The sequence below is a fragment of the Paroedura picta genome, chromosome 10 (assembly GCF_049243985.1).
Source record: "Paroedura picta isolate Pp20150507F chromosome 10, Ppicta_v3.0, whole genome shotgun sequence".
NCBI lineage: Eukaryota > Metazoa > Chordata > Lepidosauria > Squamata > Gekkonidae > Paroedura > Paroedura picta.
In genome coordinates, this window is record NC_135378.1 from 30,411,813 (window position 1) to 30,431,957 (window position 20,145).

Genomic DNA, 20,145 nt, shown 5'->3' on the forward strand with positions numbered 1-20,145 from the left:
ATAGAATTTGTGCAGTCTTTGGAGTCGATACCTAATTGTTTCCTCAAAGGCCAATTAATAGGAGAGGAACTGACTGTGACCTCTTTCCTGAGAATACAAGTCCTGCCAAGTAGTTGCAATATTCAACTCTGTTCAGTCCTTGCTGGTGCTCAAAATGTGAGCTTCCTAAGCTTCAGCTGACAGAATTAACAATAAGTGGTTCCTTATGGCTTTCTGAGAAGCCTCAAGTAGAAGTGTGGAAATAAGAATGGGAAGGTGAAATATCACGGCAGATGTTTCTTCTGCCTACTCCTGGAATGGCCCGAAGGCTTATCACTAGCAGTAACCAATTATGTGTGTTTTAATTCACGTACCTGATGTATAATCAACTAGAAGGATTGTTCTCTTACCTGAAGAATTCATCTCATCCTGGGTATATATCCTTTGTTTGTCGCCCCCCCCCCCCACATCTTGTATCAAATGAATCTATACTTTTCTATCTGTTTAAAAGATAAATTGCTCAGCTACTGGATAATAAGCTCCATGCATCAAAAAGAAACTCTGGTGGTAGAAAGTGCTATCAAGTCACAACTGACCCATGGCTACCCCATAGGGTTTTGAAGGAAAGAGGTGAGCAGTGGTGGTTTGTCATTGCCTGCTTCCATGTTGTGACCCTGGACTTCCTTGGTGGTCTCCCATCCAAACACTAAGCAAGGCTGACCTTGCTTAGCTTCCTAGATCTGATGAGAAAAAATACTCAAGCAATAGCTTTATTACTCTGAATCAATAAATACTGGCCATGAAACTTAACAGTATACAGAATCTGAACAGATACACTAAATGTATACAGGAAGCATATGTCTTTGAATAGTCTTCTGAGAAGAGGAACAGCAAGTCTGGTACTCTATATCCTTCCCAAGGAAACATATTTATTTTTGAATCAAAGAATTAAGAGCTTCAAAATCCCATCCTTCAGTTTGGATGGTTGTTGGACTTTTTTAGCCTTCCTGAGATCATGGCTGATTCTGTATTACCTATGGTACAGTCACATGCTAAGCTGTAGATTGTTTGGAAAATCTGATGTCTTGTTTGAATGAGCGCTAAAATAGCTGGAAAATTCTCACAGCCTGACAGCTACCAATACCAAATAGGAATACACTTTCCTAGTACTTTCCCCCTTTTTTCCTGTCATGTGGTATATAATTTTGTTTGCTTTGTAGTGCATCAACCACGCGAATGAACAGGGGAGAAAAATAGGCTCCGTGCTGATCTTGTATAGCAGTGGTTCTCAACCTTTCTAATGCTGCGACCCTTTAATACCGTTCCTCATGTTGTGGTAACATTATACAAGTGTTCTTTCACAGAAATTAAACCGAAACCGGCCAATGGTGTGAAGATCCATTGTTCATAATTGTATATAAATTTTTTTTTCCAGGGTTTCTCAGTTCAACTCTGCTTCTTGTCCGACCCAGACAGGCGAACACTCTCCCGATCTACCTCACAAGGCTGTTGTGTGGATGGCGCCCCCCAGCCAAACTGCTTGCCCTGCCGTGACCCCTGTGAAAGGGTCATTCGACCTCCAAAGGAGTCCCGACCCCCAGGTGGAGAACCACTGTTGTATAGTTTTCCAGTATTTTGATCCAATGCAGACCTTGAAGCCAGTTTCAGCCGCAGTTCCACTGCACTTTCTGAGACTTGTCACATTTTAGGCCTTCAATTGTGTATGCAACATTGAATACTGGATTTGAAGCGCATGGGGTCATCAAAATGTCAACCACACTTGGAATCAGTTGCTCACTTTAAAGCGCTAGGTCATCAGTGGCTTGAATTAGGTCTTACTGCTATGGAACTGAGTTACCTTCATGTTCAGATGCAAACAGGATGGTGCTAAATACTGATGTTCTCTTCATTCAGATGTGAAGAAAACTGACTGTGGCTGACCCGGTTTAGCTTCCAAACTGTGAAGAGTGTGGGCCACATTGGATCATTCAGGCTGCTAATGGTGTAAGTATACATGGATAAAATTGTTTGCTGGGGGTGGGAGAGAATGAAGAATGCTTCATGTTCTGAGCAGGGCTTTACAAGTTTTCATGACTGGCCCATGAGCAAAGAAGTCATGAAAGAATGGCCATTTTTCTAAGGGAGATAAAGTTTTATCAATAATAACGATAATGGAATGGTGTGAATAATATTAAGTTCATCAAGTAAATACAATGGATAGACTTATTTTTTAATTGAATGGTTGCTAATTCAGCTTATAAAGAATGGTAATGCATTTCACCTCATATGGCATATCACATAATCAATCCTAGATCAACTTAATCCACCACAGGATTGGCTAGTTCGTTACTCTGTCTGGAGTTTCTCAGACTCACTTCTTTGTCACTATTTACTGGAGTTGTCATGGGCAATTCTGCCACCTCATTATTTACTACCTTTCTGCAAAATAGTTCACAGGAACCAACTTACCCCCCTTTTACCAACTGACCCCTGTCATTCACCATTGTGCTCTTATAATTTAAAGAAATTGCTTTCTTTGTAATCAAATATATTCCTCAAGCATTTTCTTTCAGCTGAATGGCACACTAACACAAACTAACCCAGACTCTTATCAATGTTAAATATTTATATTCCACACCAACCTAGCCATAGGACAGCTGACAAAAATTTTAAAGACATAATAATCATAATTTGGTAGTCAAAAGGTCAACAAATCTCTCTAGACATTGCATAGAACCATTAATATCTACAGCAAGAGCTATTCATTTTCTCGCATATTTTGGGGAGGAGATCTAATGTTTTATGGTCTGTTTTGCTTAATCAGGACAGGCCAAGCAATTAGCACAGGAGCCATTAAAATCTCTAGAGAAATTGACACTCCTGGGAAATTAACTGGTTACTGATCTCAAATCAGCATTTCTTTTCTTTATGAATCCACGAATATTATCCAGGAGAGTTTAAGCACCTATGACTCCTGATAGAGGTGTCTATCTGAAAGAGCTAATCTAGGGCTTACCATAGATTCAAATCGGTAGCCGTGTTGGTCTGCAGTAGCACAATAAAATCATAGTCCAGTAGCACCTTTAAGACCAACAAAGATTTATTCAAGGCGTGAGCTTAAGAGTGCTTGCTTTCCTCGAAAGCTCACGCCTTGAATAAATCTTTGTTGGTCTTAAAGGTGCTACTGGACTATGATTTTATTGGCTTACCATAGAGAAGGAAGTGCTGGGTATGAGGAAGAATGATATATGCTACATAGAACATTATTTTGGATGCCAAAACTATACAAATGAACTGAAAAACTAATAGTACTATTTCTCTGTTCATATAATAAATGTTTTCATATGAATCTTGTGTATTAGGTAAGAGGTACACAATGTCCAACATGAAACAACAATTTCTGGCTCTACAAATTGTTAATTCTTTTTGTTTGATTCTGAATATAAATAGGAGTCTAGCGACACCTTAAATGTATCCCTAGGCCAGCTCTCAGCCATCTTACTGTGCAATGTGGCATTGGTAAGATCTCCCCAGGCCTCAGAGAAGAGAAAGGGAGGGGGTTGCTCCATCTTGTTCTTTCTCCATTCTCTGGGTCAACAACTAGCTCTCATTCTTTCTTGTGTTCTTTCTCTCACTGCTCCCCCCAAGCTGTGCCTTCCTCTTCTCCTCAGGCTTTCCTCATGAACCTGCCTTTAAAGGTCAACTAACCACTTCCCTCGGTACACCCGGTCCCTCCCTGGGTGAGAGCAGTGATTCATTCTTCCCCAGTACTTCCCATGGTCTGCTGGATTGCCCCCCCTCCCCCCCCCACTCCAGTGGCTATGCCAGGGGTTTGGCTGGGGCAGGATGTTGGGTTTATTTGCTCTTGTGTAGGCCTTCTCGAGTTTGTTTCAATGTGGTTCTTCTGCCTGCACCTGAAACTGTGGTATCAGGTACAGGCCTTGTGGTATGTCCCACTAGGTTGTCAGTGGGGATAAGACCCCCAGAAGCTGTATCTCCCTTGGTAGTAGTGAAAGTTTTATTTTATTTTTTTAATTTATTTTATTTTCAGATTTATATGCCACAACTCTGGTTTACAGGCCCTGAGAAATTGTTTAATGTCCTGCAGGGTCCTGATCTCAATTGGAAAAGTGTTTCACCAGGCTGTAAAATCCCCTAAAAGCCCTGGCTATGGTTGAGGCCAACTTTATTTCTCTGGGGCTAGGGATCTTGAGCAAATTCTGTGTTCGATGTTAAACATATTGGAGTTCTGGCCCTGAGTTTGGCAACATCTCAGGACAGTTGTTAATCTTTAAGAACTCATTGAACTTAATTTTAATTGCTGCTACAGCCTGACACTGCTTCCCTGTCCTAAGCTTTATTAAATGTCCTTGTTTTTTTTTTAATTCCTATGAAGTTGTAAACTTTGGAGATCTTAATTTTATTATTTACATTTACTATGCCCTGATTTCTAGCTAAAAAGTCACCCAAAGTGGCTTAATGTCTTCAGTATTCTCTTTTCCTTATCCAACATGGCAGGAACTTCTGTAGACAAAGCTGATGTTGTAAAGATAGCAGATCCCATCCTGCATGCTTCTGCAGCAGAAAAGTAATATGTCCAAGAACAGGGCATCCACAGGATCACAGCTAAAATACTAATAATCTTTGTGCTTTGACACATGGGCCAAAAATAACATAAACACATGAGGGAAATACTAATAAAATAAACATTGCTAAAATAATAGGTGAATTTCAAATATGGGCTAGAAATTAAAATGCAAAGGCACTTAATAAATACTGAATTCATATTCCATATTGGACCAAGTCACACAGTTGTTTTTATTTAATTACTTTTGCATTTATTTTATTTTATAAAGAGAAAATAAAATCCCCACAGGCCAAAAGACGTTTGGCCATGTATTTAAGTGTTTCATTTTCCTGTCCAACAAAAGGTTAGGATTAGCAATACAGGATCTTCCTTGAAGCCCCCAAACACACAGAGAAAGTCCATTGTCAGCAAACTCCCTAGTTACAAGAAATGGAGAGGTCAGCCAAATAGTACTGTGTCCATATGCCAACCATAATTTAATATGCAAAGATAGCACACTACCAGCAGATTAGGCTTGTAAATGTCTCTGCATGGGACCTGGAATAGTATTTTGTTTCCAGATTTTGTAATAACATTTAAGGGTAAGTGAAAAGTGAACAAGCTAGCGACGCAAACCTGGTATGGATAAGAGATCTGCCAGTACAGATTTGCAATCCAATTCATATGTCTCATTCAGTTTTACCTCTACAATGAAGTGTTAAGTTTTGAAAAGTTATGAATGTATTGCTCTGTTGTAGTTTGAAGTACTGTTGAGAGTAGCTAAAGGAAGGCCCATAGTCCACATCCAAAGAGCCATTCTGAGAGCAAGCCACTAAAGACAGCACCTTCCTTTATTGTTGTTGTTGTTTTAGAAATGCTACCTCCTTCAACTGTGCAAGGTTGCAAACACAAATCCGATTGAAATGCCTCACTTGGTCTTATGTCATTTGGTACTGTGCAACTGGAACATGTCAATATCGATGTGCAGGCGTAAACTTGGCGTCACAGATCAGAATATCCACTCATCCTCATCAGACAAAGAGGCTTTCTGGAGGTTTTTGGAGAAAACCTTTGGAGTTTTTTGAGAAAGTGAACAAGTATGCAGACAATGGTGAGCCGGTAGACATTATATGCCTGTGCATGCCCTTGAAATACTAAATTAACAGCACGCTCCACAATCATAAGAGTCTCTTGTGGTGCAGGGTGGTAAGGTAACCGACATGCTGTCTGAAGCTCTGACCATGAGACTGGGAGTTCGACCCCAGCAGCTGCCTCAAGGTTGACTCAGCCTTCCATCCTTCCGAGGTCGGTAAAATGAGTACCCAGCTTGCTGGGGGGTAAAAAGGTAATGACTGGGGAAGGGAACGGCAAACCACCCTGTATTGAGTCTGCCAAGAAAATGTTAGAGGGTGTCACCCCAAGGGTCAGACATGACTCGGTGCTTGCACAGAGGATACCTTTACCTTTACCACAATCATGGTTGGCCCCATCCATCATGTGTTGCCACATTTTTGGTGTTGGGAATAGGGAAAGCTCCACCCAGCATGCTGACAGATGGACTTCCCTAGTAGGTGGACTTCCATTCCCTCCCTCCCTCCTTGGGTAATGTCCAAAGTTAGTCATGTTCCTTTCTTCTCACATACTTTCTTACATATGCCTCCATATCCCTAGTGTGGACAAGCCTTCAGCCCAGCAACCTGCCAGTTCCTTTGATGTTTTTTTTTCACATGTAGTTCTAAATTACTCAAGGCCCTTACAGTATCCTTATCCAGTATCTATCACTAAGCCCGCTGTTATCAGTAGATCATTACTGTAGGTTCAGTCTGCCTTATATGCTTTATCCAGCAGATGCTTCAGTTTTCCAGGTTGCATTCTGCATCCTTTACCAGGACAGAACTGAGAGGGCTTTCTTCCATTAACTGAGGGTTAGAGTAACAGAAGAGAGCACTTTGTTTCTGTTATCCTCCTGGTGTTTCAGCTTCCATCATTCAACATGCCAATAAAGGGACACAATAAAAGGGGATTCAAGCTCAGTCTAGTTTTACTGTCTTCTGTTAAAACTGCCAGGAAAGGCAGCCCGTTTCTGAAACCACAGAAGGACGTTTGTAGCGAAGTGTCTTTTGCTGCCAAATAATATGCTAATAGCAAAGCTTTGAACAAAAGCATCACGGACCGTCACTTTCAGAAGATCCACTAAGATATGCATCAGGGGACTGCGAAGGAAGTGAGGATTGGGAAAGAAGCAGCCGCACTTCTGCAGTGGGAACAACCCTTCTTTGTTTGGGAAACTGTACCCTGAATAGCTCTCAGATTTACCTATCTGAATCTAATATCCTCAAGTGTGTTAAAATACTTTAAACTGGTGAAGGCCAGTGAGAAATAGGAGGGTTTCAGAGTAAGAAAATCTGATTTCCCCTTTGGAAAGCTGAAATAACAACTTTTTCAGTTATGGACCATTTTAAAAAGAAAATCCAAGGGGAAGCTGGATAAAAGAGCTACTTTTTTGCAGCTAATTTTAAACAAAAGGTCTTGAACTAGTGTTTCACTAAATGGGGGGAAATCCCAGAGCATATAGTCCGCACTTTGAATTTGCAGCTACAAGATTGCTACATCGGAAATACGACATGAAACTCCATTTCTCTCTTATTCCAGTAAGCTTGTAATTTGAGTAACCTTTCAGTACAATAATCTTGGGATCTGAAGGAAGGTGAAGTTGTTAAATAATGAGCAAAATGTCAGTCATTATGACAGGCAGGAGATCGGGAGAGGATCTGTACGGGGCAGGAAACACCGGAGGGGTGCAATGCTGGTTCTTGGCACTCCGTATGGGGTCTTTCTCAGTGAGGGCCAGGCTATTCTGTATCATAAATTCTAACTTTGTTTTTCCTCATAGGACTGAACATTAGCTATTCACTTAGGGGGGTGGGAGTAAAGATGCACAGCCAAAGAAATGGTCTAATGGAAAAAGTAAAAATGCATAGCCAAAGAAGTGGGCATCTAAACAGACTTCTATACCCATCATATTCAATTTCTTAGAAAAGCAATGTTTGTACTCTCCCTTGCGGAAGGTTTACTTTGACCATGAAGACTCATGGGAGCTTGTTTCAATAAATATAGCCCTACCACAGGTTCTATTTTTGGTCATTCCAAAATGCAACAGAACCACCCCATACCAAAATACAACATAAAAATGCTATTTTATATAGGGCTCCTGTGGGATATCTAGAACTTAATAGGATATTTTAATTTTTTTTGTTTTAATTCGATAATTGACAAGGGAGACTGTGGACTCTCTCCCTTTTTATCTCACATTTACTTTATTTATTATTTATTCTATTTATATACTGTCCTCCCTTTTGGCCAAGGGTGGTTTACATTACAACTCATATATCATCCAATATAGAACTTATTTAACAGTGAAATTTGTGTCAACTGTGTAACTGTGATTCTATTAGTGTACAACATGAATGGAAGCATTGTCAGAAAGATCCCTGACACAGATTTCATGGCTTGTTAATGAAGGAATAGACAGGTAATTTGGGAGAGACGATACATTGGCTGACCCTTTTTCTTTTTTCTTTTTTGCTACTCTGCTATTCTTTGGAAGCACCAAGTCTTCAAAATGACAGAGTGAAAAAGACAAACACTCATCGGTCTCGAAGAAGAAGAAGAGTTGGTTCTTATATGCCACTTTTCTCTACAAAAGGAGTCTCAAAGCAGCCAACAATCACCTTCCCTTTCTTCTCCCCACAACAGATACCCTGTGAGGTGGGTGAGGCCGAGAGAGCTCTGATATTACTGTCCGGTCAAAACAGTTTTATCAGTGCTGTGGCGAGCCCAAGGCCACCCAAGCTGGCTGCATGGGGGAGTGTGGAATCAAACCTAGCTTGCCAGATTAGAAGTCTGCAGTCCTAACTACTACACTAAGCTTATCAGCCATGTATGGTAGCTTGGAAAGTGCTTCATAAATGTGTAATTTAGGGTTGCCAGATTCCGGTTGGGAATTCCTGTTGATTTTGGGGGTGGAGCCTGTGGAGGGGAGGGCTTGAAGAGGAGAGGGACCCCAGAGGGGTAAGGTAAAGGTAAAGGTATCCCCTGTGCAAGCACCGAGTCATGTCTGACCCTTGGGGTGACGCCCTCTAGCGTTTTCATGGCAGACTCAATACGGGGTGGTTTGCCAGTGCCTTCCCCAGTCATGACCGTTTACCCCCCAGCAAGCTGGGTACTCATTTTACCGACCTCGGAAGGATGGAAGGCTGAGTCAACCTTGAGCCAGCTGCTGGGATTGAACTCCCAGCCTTACGGGCAAAGCTTTCAGACGGCTGCCTTACCACTCTGCACCACAAGAGGCTCTACTATAGGTTGTACCCCAGTGGGGTATAAGGTTATAAATTCCACCTTTTGAAATAGCCATTTTCTCCAGGACTGATCTCTGTAGCCTGAGAACCCAGCCATCACCTTGCAAACCTAGGGTTATTACTGCAAGTCCATGATGACAAAATCTAAGGGGTTGTCAGGGACTTATAGCAGGCCACAAATCGACGTTCCATTTAGTGCATGAAAGCTTTCCTCACAGTAGTCATCTTCAGTTGGTGAATCCTAATCTGGTCAAAAGTGGACCAAACTTAGCACAACCTATAGTATTCAATTTTAATAATTTAAGAGGCGAAAAAGAGGAGGTGGGAAATAAGGAAGAGCATCAAGGAAGATCCTTGCTAGACATTTTTCTCTTCTCTTCTTCAGGATTTGGCCTGGGGTAGAGTCACCTCAGTTTGGCAGGCTTGTTTCTGTTCCTTTTCCCACTGTCTTTGCCAACTTTTTCTTTTCTTTTTGTGAACCACTTCAGTGCACTCTGATAAGAAAAGCAGCCTCACATGCTTAAATAAATGAATAAAAGGTGAGGACAAAAACAGAGAAGGATAACGAAAGACGAATAAATGGAAGCAGAAAGGACACGAAGAAAATAGGCTGACAAATGTGGTAAAAAAATTAAAAGATTGTCCCATGTTGACGACAGAGTGAATCTAGGCCTAAAAACCTAAAGAACAATGCTTTAGAAAGGAGTTTTATTACTTATAATAATGACATTTTTCCCTTTGAATACATTGCCAGACGCTGGATGCTATTAATCAGTTCAGCAGAATGTAACCAAGTATTTGTTTTCAAAACATTAGTCCATGTAATCTAAAATCCTCTAAGAGTGCAGGAGCTAAAGGAGTATGCAACATTACACCACCCCAACCCTTTACCACTTCTACAGCTAACAAATGATGGTTTTGTTCAGATTTGGCCTGGAGGTAGTTGTTACAAGGGAGTTACAATTTCCTAAAACTAATACTGTAGTTACACTTTTAAAGGGAAAAGGCCTAACCATAGGCACCAAAATGTTAGAAAGGCAGAACAATCTCTTCGAATCTGAATAGGAATATTAATTAAATCTATTGCAGGTGATAGCTTCTGGGAAATGAAATAACTTGGGAAACAAAACGCCAAGCAGTCTTTGGACTAAAACCACCTAAGTTCAACCTTCTTGATAATGTTCACTATTTCAATTTGAAAACTGAATAAAATTTTAGATGCCTGCAGACTAAAAAGAATTCTGAAACCACATTTGGATCTCCCTGGTTCTGTGTCATTCCAAAATGCCTAATGAGTAGGAAACCGTTTCCAGCAGTGAACTGTCAAAAGAAGAGGATGGTTAAAGGGCATTTTGGAAGGGCAACAGGACAGCGGCAGCCACCTCCACCCCCAGCTTATTGTTCTCAATGAGGTGAAAAGGGTCACCACCAAGCCCTCGCTCCTCAGCCATTCAATTGTGTAGTTGTTCCATATTTTTATGGCATCTTCTGAGGAATGACTGAATGGTGACCAGTTCAGATTGCAAAGTCAATCACCCAGTTCTGCTCACTATTCACCTTTGGTCTGCTTGCAGGCAGTGAAGCAGTTGTTGATTATGCATTCTGCAGAGGGTTGGACTAGATTATTCCAGAGGTCCCTTTCAGTTCTATGATTCTATGAATCATAGCAATATGATTTTTTCCCAGAAACAAATTGGGATCCAGCAAGATTCTCTAATCGCTGAGGAAATATGTTCATTTCTGCCTGTCCCAGTTAATAGCCCACCTGTTGTATTTTAGCCCACTCAAAGTCCCATGCACAGTTGCACATGAGACAGCCAGAGATTCCATTCCTTTATCACAATCATATTGAGAGCAGGTGCCCTGTAAAGGCATCTGGATCAGAGGAAGCTACTAACATATTTTTGTTCCAAGGAGAGGAAGCAGCCGATAGACAACTTTTTCTACTTCATTTCCAGCTGACTTAAGTGATTAGAAGCAATGCTCTGATGTTTTGCTGGGTCAAGAAGTCAACAACAGGAGGTGTGTATGGTACAACAGCTTTGAAGAAAGGCTGTCTGTATCAAAGATCCAGATTAAGGCAGGGAAGGGAAGAGACAAGGCTCAATTAAACATATAATTCATGCTTTGAATCAGCAGGTAGGTGAAGCAGCCATCTGACCCATAGATCATCCTCAGTACATATGTACTCATACACACAGAGGACAGGCCCTTATCCCACGTCACAGCCAGGGAGCTACATATTAATGTAAATCTAAGGTTAGCTAGTAGACCTAGATGAGAGAGAGGGAAAACAAGAGTTCAAGCCAAAGTCTGAAATGCAAGAGACAGAATGCGCTGCTCCATCTCTTAGCATTATTCCAGCCTTGGCCAAACCAGAGGCTTCAGGATTTCTCCCGATGCTTAGTGCTTCCATGGCTAAATAAGGTTAAGGGTCTGAGCACATACAGTACTAATTCATTGTCTTAAACTCGGGTTAAGCGATTCTTAGCCCAAGCAGCAAATTTCTCAAAATCCTGCTCCATAAGTAGGGTTGCTAGCTCTGTGTTGGGAAATTCCTGAAGATTTTGGGAATGGAGCCTGGGGGAGGTAGGGCTTGGGTTGGGGAGGGACCTCAGCAGGATATAGTGTTGTAGGGTCCACCCTGTGAAACAGCCATTTTCTCCAGAGGAACTAATCTTGGTCGCCTGGAGATAAATTTTTAATAGTGGGAGATCTCCACGTGCCACCATAGCAGGCATATTCTAGAGTCTCAAATGTGGCCACTACTCTTTTACCATGGGAATTGCCATCATTCTGTGTACTGCCAGAAAACAGAAGTCAGATATTCTTAAATACGTCTGCTACCATATAGCCTCTACCTAGGCTCTGTTTTTGCAGCATATTTGAAATAATGGCTAAGTAACCCTGTACACTGCGCCTCTTGTGGCACAGAGTGGTAAGGCAGCAGACATGCAGTCTGAAAGCTCTGCCCATGAGGCTGGGAGTTCAATCCCAGCAGCCGGCTCAAGGTTGACTCAGCCTTCCATCCTTCCGAGGTCGGTAAAATGAGTACCCAGCTTGCTGCTGGGGGGTAAACGGTCATGACTGGGGAAGGCACTGGCAAACCACCCCGTATTGAGTCTGCCATGAAAACGCTAGAGGGCGTCACCCCAAGGGTCAGACATGACTCGGTGCTTGCACAGGGGATACCTTTACCTTTAACCCTGTACACTAGGCTTTCTCAACCCTGGGGTTTCTTGACGGCCCTAGAAACGTTTCTCGAATGGGTGGGAGTTAATTAATTTTTTATATATTTAAAAAAAATGTTAAACATTTATTGGGTGATATTACGTTATCTGGTCATGTCAACCTGCTCCGCCCCCACAAAATGGCCAATGATCCCCTGGAGGGGATCAGAAGGGGAGGGACCCTGGGGGGGGGGGCTCATGTGCACAGCTATGCTTCCTAGCCATATTTTGCATGATCACATCACTTCAAGGGGTTCTTGAAACCTAAAGAATGTTTCAGGGGGTTCTTAATGGTTAAAAAAAAGTTGAGAAAGGCTGCTGTACACCATTGCTGGCTTTACAGTATTTCCTCTTTGAACATTTAAAAAAAGGCTTGATCTCATATCATTTCTGCAATTACTGAAGTTTTAATGCTTCGGGAATTGAAGATCTAGAAAATCAGGAAATGGAAAATCATTTTTATCAGTGTTTCAACAACTCATCTTCACCCTCCACTCTTAAATACCAAATAAGCAACTGATCATGTTCGTAAGATGGCTGCTGATCACATTTAGCTATTTAGGTTTATTGAGCTGCTAAGGAAAAGCTAATGCACTGTAGCATGAACGGGGACATGCTGTTCCCAGAGGGACTTCAGACATCATCCGAAGGTACAAGAAAAGGACACACCGTTACCATGTATTTCTGGTCAAACACATGAAGTTATCTTACATCAGACCACTAGTCTGTCAAGTACAAGTACCATCTACTCTTCCTGGCAGCAGCTGTCCAGGGTCTTCGGATGGAGGTTTTTCACTTCAAGTACTTCCTGATTTTTTTAGAGATGTCAGGGATTATATCTGAGTCCTCCTTATGCAAAGCACATATTCAACCAGTGACCCTCTCCATTGTCCCTCCCCAATGTTAGGGTTCTTCAGAGGGCCATACCCAAAACATAGGCTTTGTATCTTCCAAACCTTTGCAGGTGTTGAGTTTCTGAATTTCCCAGGAAAGGGAGAGGCTGTAAACTGGGGCACAACATCACATGGAGGAACATGAAATATGAGTCACTTGTCCATCCTATTCTTGTATTGCTGGATGAAGGTAGATAGATAGCCATCTGTCAGAAATGCTGATTCTGTGAATTTAGGTAGATTGTAAGTGGGTGTGGCAGAAGGGATTATGTTTGGCTCTTGTGGCCCTTTATTGCATGCCCAGGGAAATACTAATTAACACTTTGGGGTTGGGAGGTGAATTTCCTCCAGGCCAGACTGACCAGGGATTCTGGTTTGGGGAGGGTGACATCATCTGGGCATGGAAATGGGGTGGGCAAATAGTTTTGAATGTCCTGCATTCTGCAGGGAGTTGGACTAGGCGACCCTGGAGATACTTTCCAACTCTATGATTCTATGCCTGAGGTGGTCTCACAACAAATTAGAAGAGCTGGGTTTAAACTACCTGAAAGGGTCCCAAAGAAGTATACAAACTCTTTCACTTTCCTGTCCCCACAACAGACATCCTGTGAGGTAGGTGTGGCTGAGAGAGCTCTGAGAGAAACTGCTTTGTGAGAACTGCTCTAAGAGAACTGGACCAAGTTTACCCAGCTGGCTGCGCGTCGAAGAATGGGGAATCAAACTTGGCTCTCCAGATTAGAGTTTCCTGCTCTTTAATCATTACACCAGGCTTTCTCAACTAGGATTTCGTGAAAACCTGGGGTTTCTTGACAGCCTTGGAAAGGTTTCTAGAACAGGTGGGAGTGAATTAATTTTTAATATATATTTTTTAATTTGTTAAACATTTCTCGAGAGACGTGACCATAAATGGTCATGTTGACCTGCCCCTCCCCATGGCTAATGATGGGCCTGAAGTGGGTGGGAAGGGAGGGGTCCTGGGTGAGCACGTACTCAGCTATGCTGCTAAACCATATCCTGCATGGTTACGCCACTTCTGGAAGTTTTCGAAGCCTGAAGACTGTTTCAATGGTAAAAAAAGTTGAGGAAGGCTACGTTACACCATGCTTAGCTACTTTATGCAATCAGCTGTGGCACAGGAGACTATTATTATTCCAGAATTTTAATTAGCTATTTTTTTCCTTTAGAAGAAGAAGAGTTCTTATATGCCGCTTTTCTCTGCCCAAAGGAGTCTCAAAGCGGCCTACAGTCACCTTCCCTTTCCTCTCTCCACAACAGACACCCTGTGAGGTGGGTGAGGCTGAGAGAGCCCTGATATCACTGCTCAGTCAGAACAGTTTTATCAGTGCCATGGCAAGCCCAAGATCACCCAACTGGCTGCATGTGGGGGAGTGCAGAATCGAACCCGGCATGTCAGTTTAGAAGTCCGCACTCCTAACCACTACACCAAACTGGCTTTCTTTCTTCTGTTATGTTATGCTGGAATCTGACTGGTCCATGACCGTATCAATAAAATGTATGAGTCCCTCCAAGGAACACTAGAGGTCATGACACAAAGGCAGGAAATGGCAAACCACCCCTGAACATCCCTTGCCAGACAACCCTTGGATCTCCTGGCTACACTACGCACGCCATATGCTAAACAAATAAACTGTGGATTTCTAGAATGCCTCTGTTGGGGCACAGGCCTCCTTGCCCACCAGACAACACAAGCCTACACCTTACACATACTTCAAAGCATTGAAGATAAGAGGCGATAGTATAGATTTGTGTGGATACTATCAGCCTGTAGGTCAGGGTACAGATGAACAATTTTTGATTAAAAATAAAAAAGATTCTAAAATCTCCAAGCTGTGCAGTGCATCACACATGGCTGACCCTCGGGTTAACAACCCCAGAGTCATTAAAGCTAAATGCCTTCCGAGAGATTAGTGCTTGACCTTCTTGAGAATAATCTAAATTTACTAAAAGCTTGGACACAGATGAAGAGAAAGGGCAGACATATTTTCGCTCCATTACTGGCTAGCTGCATTAGGCGTGCTTGAAAACTTACCCATGCTCATCTTGACTGGCAAATTTTCTCTACTCGCAGCCTCCACAAGGTGTCTCCTGACTTCCATCACTGCTTCTTTGTGCTTGAGATTCATTAAGGACTCCCACAGAGCTTTAGCAGCTGGATCGCTGTAAGGAAAAAGAAGGGGGAAAGGCACTCACATTTTACATTAAGCAACTGCTAAAAGTCAGCCTTCTTTAGTGGCTTCTACACTGCAGATAGTCTACTTACTTTCAAGCTCGGAAATCAAAGCTGTTGCGTCTTTAAACTGCAGCTTTTTACTTGACTTTGTCCAGCAACTACATCAGGGATTCCCAACCAAGATTCCGGAGAACCCTGGGGTTAAGAAAGTGATCCCCAGGGGTTACACGGCTTTCCCCAAAAGTTTGGATGGCTGCTGATATCACTAGACGTCACTGGAGCACACTTCCCCTGTTGCTCTATAGACCTGGTCTCTTTCTCCATAATGGAAAAGGTAAATAATCGATTGATCAATCAGTTGGTTGATTGGCTGACTCCTGCATCTTACTTCTGCACCCACTTCTATGAAGGGGCATCTCACCGCTTCCAGGGTTCCTTAAAGCCTGAAAAATATTTCAGGGGTTCCTCCATGTTCCAAAAGTTGAAAAAGGCTGAATATTTATTTATTATATTTCTATACCACCCTCCCGTAAGGCTCAGAGGGGTTTACATAAAACACAGGGGAGTACATTATAACAATAATAACAATAACCATAACAATTACTGTAAGAACCAGTATTGATCAACAATAGCGTAACAATCAGCAATTCAATAGAACTTTTCAAACAAAACCTGTGTGTGGGGGGGAGTCAGTTGGGTTCAGGATGTGGAGGATGTCTGTGGTGACCAGGGGGCCATCTGAATGGTGTTAGGTCTGTCAGCTTCAGTTGAATGCCTGGCAGAGGAGCTCCCTTTTACAGGCCCTTCAGAATTGTGGGAGTTCAGGAAGGGCCCTGAGCTCTTCAAGAAGCTCATTAAAAATTGTTAAACATTTATTGGGTGATATGACAACATATGGTTGTTATAACCCCCCCTCCCCAAATGGCCAATGATGGGCCTGAAGGGGTGCAAAGGGGAGGGGCCTTGAGTGGGCATGTACACAGCTGTGCTTCCCAGCCATATTCTGCACAATCGTGCCATTTCTAGGGTCTCTTGAAGCCTGAAGAATGTTTCAGGGGATTCTCAACACTATTATTTATGTCCTTATATTTATACACCACCCTCCCCGGAGGCTCAGGAAGCTCACTAAAAAAGCTGAGAAAGGCTGATCAATACATTCAATTTATGGTGCAACTGGAGTGCAGAATTAAAAAAATAAGACAAACAAATGGTCCTAGGTAAAATATATCAACCATTAAAAATAGACCACCAAGGTAGAAAACAATGCTGTAAAATCCCCTGGGGAAACCTGGTTCAGATTCCCACAGCGCTGTGAAACTCAGTAACCTGGGGCCAGTTGCCATCTCTCAGATTATCAGATATAACTAGGATTGCCAACTCCTTTTTGGGAAATTCCAGGAGATTTTTTGGGGGGGAGATCCTGAAGAGGGCAGGATTTGGGGAAGGGAAAGACCTTATTGAACTATAATGCCGTAGAGTCCACCCTCCAATGCAGCCATTTTCTCCAAGAGAACTAATTTCATTTTTCTGGAGAGTAGTTATAATTCTGGGAGATATCCAGGCCCCACCTGGTGGCTGGTAAACCCTCGATGTAACTGACATCACAAGGTTTTTGTGGGGATCTAAACGGGTTAAACCCCATATTCATTGTCCTAAGTAAAAGGACAGGCTCCAAATGTGGCCCAAATTAATAAAATATTTAATTTTCTAAGTAAATTTATTGGTGTTAAAGATGTACTAGTGATGACTTTTTAAACCTGTTTGGTCTAAAAAACTAGCAGAGAGTCATTACGCACCTACCAAGAGATATTGCCCCCGTCCAGAGACAGCAGAGCTGAGTATTAAAGCTGCGTACAAAGACATTTGTGTACTATTTGTGCCTTTGATCTCTCTACCAGCAACACTTTGGTTTCTCTTTGTAACATACACTGAATTCTACGGGATTCATTGGCTGTTTTGACAAAGGATTATCATTGGCTGTATCTCGTTGTGACACAGATGTAACAGAACTGATTTTTGCTATATATTCCCTGTCATGTAAGAAGATCATAGTCTGACGAAGGGTGCTTGCACTCGAAAGCTCACGCCTTGATTAAATCTTTGTTGGTCTTAAAGGTGCCACTGGACTCTGATTTTATTGTGCTACTTCAGACCAATACGGCTACTCATTTGAATCTATTTGTGTACATGGTTGCTAGAACAGACAGTGAGCACAGTTAAGGTGTGTTAAAGGTCATCTTCCTTGGGCTGCCTATGTATTCAGCCTCCAAGGCAGACAGAGATAACTGGCCTCCAAGACCCAGACAGAGGTAACTGGCCATATCAAAAATGACTGTGCTAATAATCTGTTCAGCAGGTTAAGTGCACAGTCTCATTACTACATACACATGATTTAGTAGCAATCACCCTTGCTGGATCAGGGTGACTAATATCCAAAGTCTGGTGGTTTCTTGACAGGTCTCCTGCTGCTTCTTTGGTTGCAATCCCCTCAAATCCCCCAAGAAAGGATAAGTCTGAAAGCCCTGAAAGATTATGTTTCAGAGTGTGCCGACTCCTGACGCAGAGGGTTCTTCAAACTGTGAAGAACAGGCAGATTCCTAGGCAGATTCCTTTTGGGCAAAGAATCCCTCGTAAAAATCAGTAAAGCATATTTAATAGTTTTTCAAGATTCTAATGATAAAGAAGGTACATTCTGGTGTACAAAAACTATCGACTTGAATTATCCGGAAGCTAACAGGAAACGCTACTCTTGATGCTCTGTTTTAATGAAATAAAAAGGTGAATACTGAACCAGGGCAACAATTCAGTGTTATGTATTGAATATTGCATACAAAAAGACTAGATTATGAACCACTATTACTTGAACTTTCAATATGACATGTTATCTGTAGGCATAACAATATGTTTCAGAAGACTAGGTCCTGACCAACCAGGATTGCAGTGCCAAATTATCAAACACAGGCTGATGTTATGAACATTTCAACATACTCTTAGCTCTTTTCAGATGATAAATGAGATCCAGCATGGGATAGTGATGCAACTCCCTACTTTGTCATATATCCATTGTGTGACATAAGGCCAAATATCCTCTCAGCATAACCAACCCTCACAGGGATATTGTAAAGATAAAATGTGGAAGGACAAGCCATGTATGTCACTCAGAATCTTGGGGAAAATGGTGAAATAAAGATGTATACATCTCGGATGATGTTGCAGTGGATGTGACTGTGGCCAGAAGGGACCACAGCAAGTCCAGCATGTTCATTCATGCACCCCACTCCATGTGCATCAAGGTCGCCCAATGGATGTAGTCTTAAGAGGGCTAACATGATCACAAAACACAACTCCTGTGAAGCTTTGTAGACAGGAGCAAGTTGATTCTCAACTGGTATCAATGCCAAGTGATGGGCTTAGACCTCATACCTATTATATCAATGAGCACAGATCATATGAATAAATGGTTGTTCTTTTATGCGGGCATCACCATAACAAGGGCAAAACCATCAGGAACCTGTATGTGACCTCTGACTCCTCCCTCTCAATGGAAGCAGAGGTCACGATTGTAACTCGCCAGGCCACCTACACCAAACAAAGCTACTGGCACCCTACATGGCCCCCATCACAGTTCTCAGAGCTCTCTCAGCCCCACATACTTCACAAAGTGTCAGTTGTAGGGAGAGGAGGGAAGGTGATTGTAAGTTGCTTTCAGACTCAGTCGGATAGTGAAAAGTGGGGTATAAAACCAATTCTAGTTCTTCTGCTGGTTGCTGGTAGAATTCCAGTTCATGTTCAAGGTGTTGGTATTAACACTGAAGGCCCTATATGAACTGGGCTCTGCATACTTGAGGGATCAACTCTCCAAATATGTTCCCCGAAGAGCATTACGCTCAGCAATGACAAACTTGCTCATGATCCCTGACATCAAACAGGTCTGAGCCTTTTCAGCAGTGACTTCAGCCTGGTGGAATGAGCTGCCAGTTGAGATCCAGGACCTGACAGAGCTGTAAAGTTCTGCAGGATCTGTAAAATGGCACTTTTCCACCAGGACGATGGTTGAAGACATGGCAGTTTAGAACCATGTGGGTCTCCTTATTCTCTCATCCCCCCCCCCCCGAGACATATTTTACTGGATGGCTGGACTGCGACATTAAGTGGAAGGTAAATCATTACTGAAATTGTTTTCAGTTTTATTATGTTTTATAGTATTTTTAGAGCCTCTTGTGGCGCAGAGTTGTAAGGCAGCAGACATGCAGTCTGAAGCTCTGCCCATGAGGCTGGGAGCTCAATCCCAGCAGCCGCCTCAAGGCTGACTCAGCCTTCCATCCTTCCGAGGTCGGTAAAATGAGTACCCAGCTTGCTGGGGGGTAAACGGTAATGACTGGGGAAGGCACTGGCAAACCACCCCGTATTGAGTCTGCCATGAAAACGCTAGAGGGCGTCACCCCAAGGGTCAGGCATGACTCGGTGCTTGCACAGGGGACACCTTTACCTTATAGTATTTTTTTAAAATTATGTGATGTTTAACAATTGCAAACCACCCTAAGACCACTTTGGTGGGGGTAGGTGAGACAAAAATTAAATTATGAATGCATGCATGCATGCATGCATGAATGAATGAATGAACCCACCCAACAACTCACACCCCAGGAAGAAGTAACACATTGGCCTTTCCTCTAGATGTTTATGTCAAGATGGCGGACAAATGGGTAGTATTCATTAATAGCCTTACAAAATGCTATTGTAATAAATGTCACAAATCTTTTTTTAGACATGATTGTGAGGGTGGTGAGAGTAGAGAGGAGAAGCTGAGAATATACAGTCTTCTCACTGCATTTCAAAACTGATGTATCTTAAATTTGTGATTCACTATATAACAGTTATAGAAAATATAGCAACAAAAAATACACATATCTCTTTGAAATCCTGT

General features: G+C 42.3%; 1 protein-coding gene across 1 annotated transcript in view; it reads right to left on the reverse strand.

Moving 5' to 3' along the window:
• Positions 1-20,145, reverse strand: part of SCFD2 (sec1 family domain containing 2) — a 188,747-nt gene that overhangs the window by 153,621 nt on the left and 14,981 nt on the right. Inside the window, exon 3 of the mRNA XM_077301978.1 lies at positions 15,078-15,205. Within this exon, the coding sequence (XP_077158093.1) occupies positions 15,078-15,205 (128 nt within the window). The remainder of the gene's footprint in view (positions 1-15,077; positions 15,206-20,145) is intronic.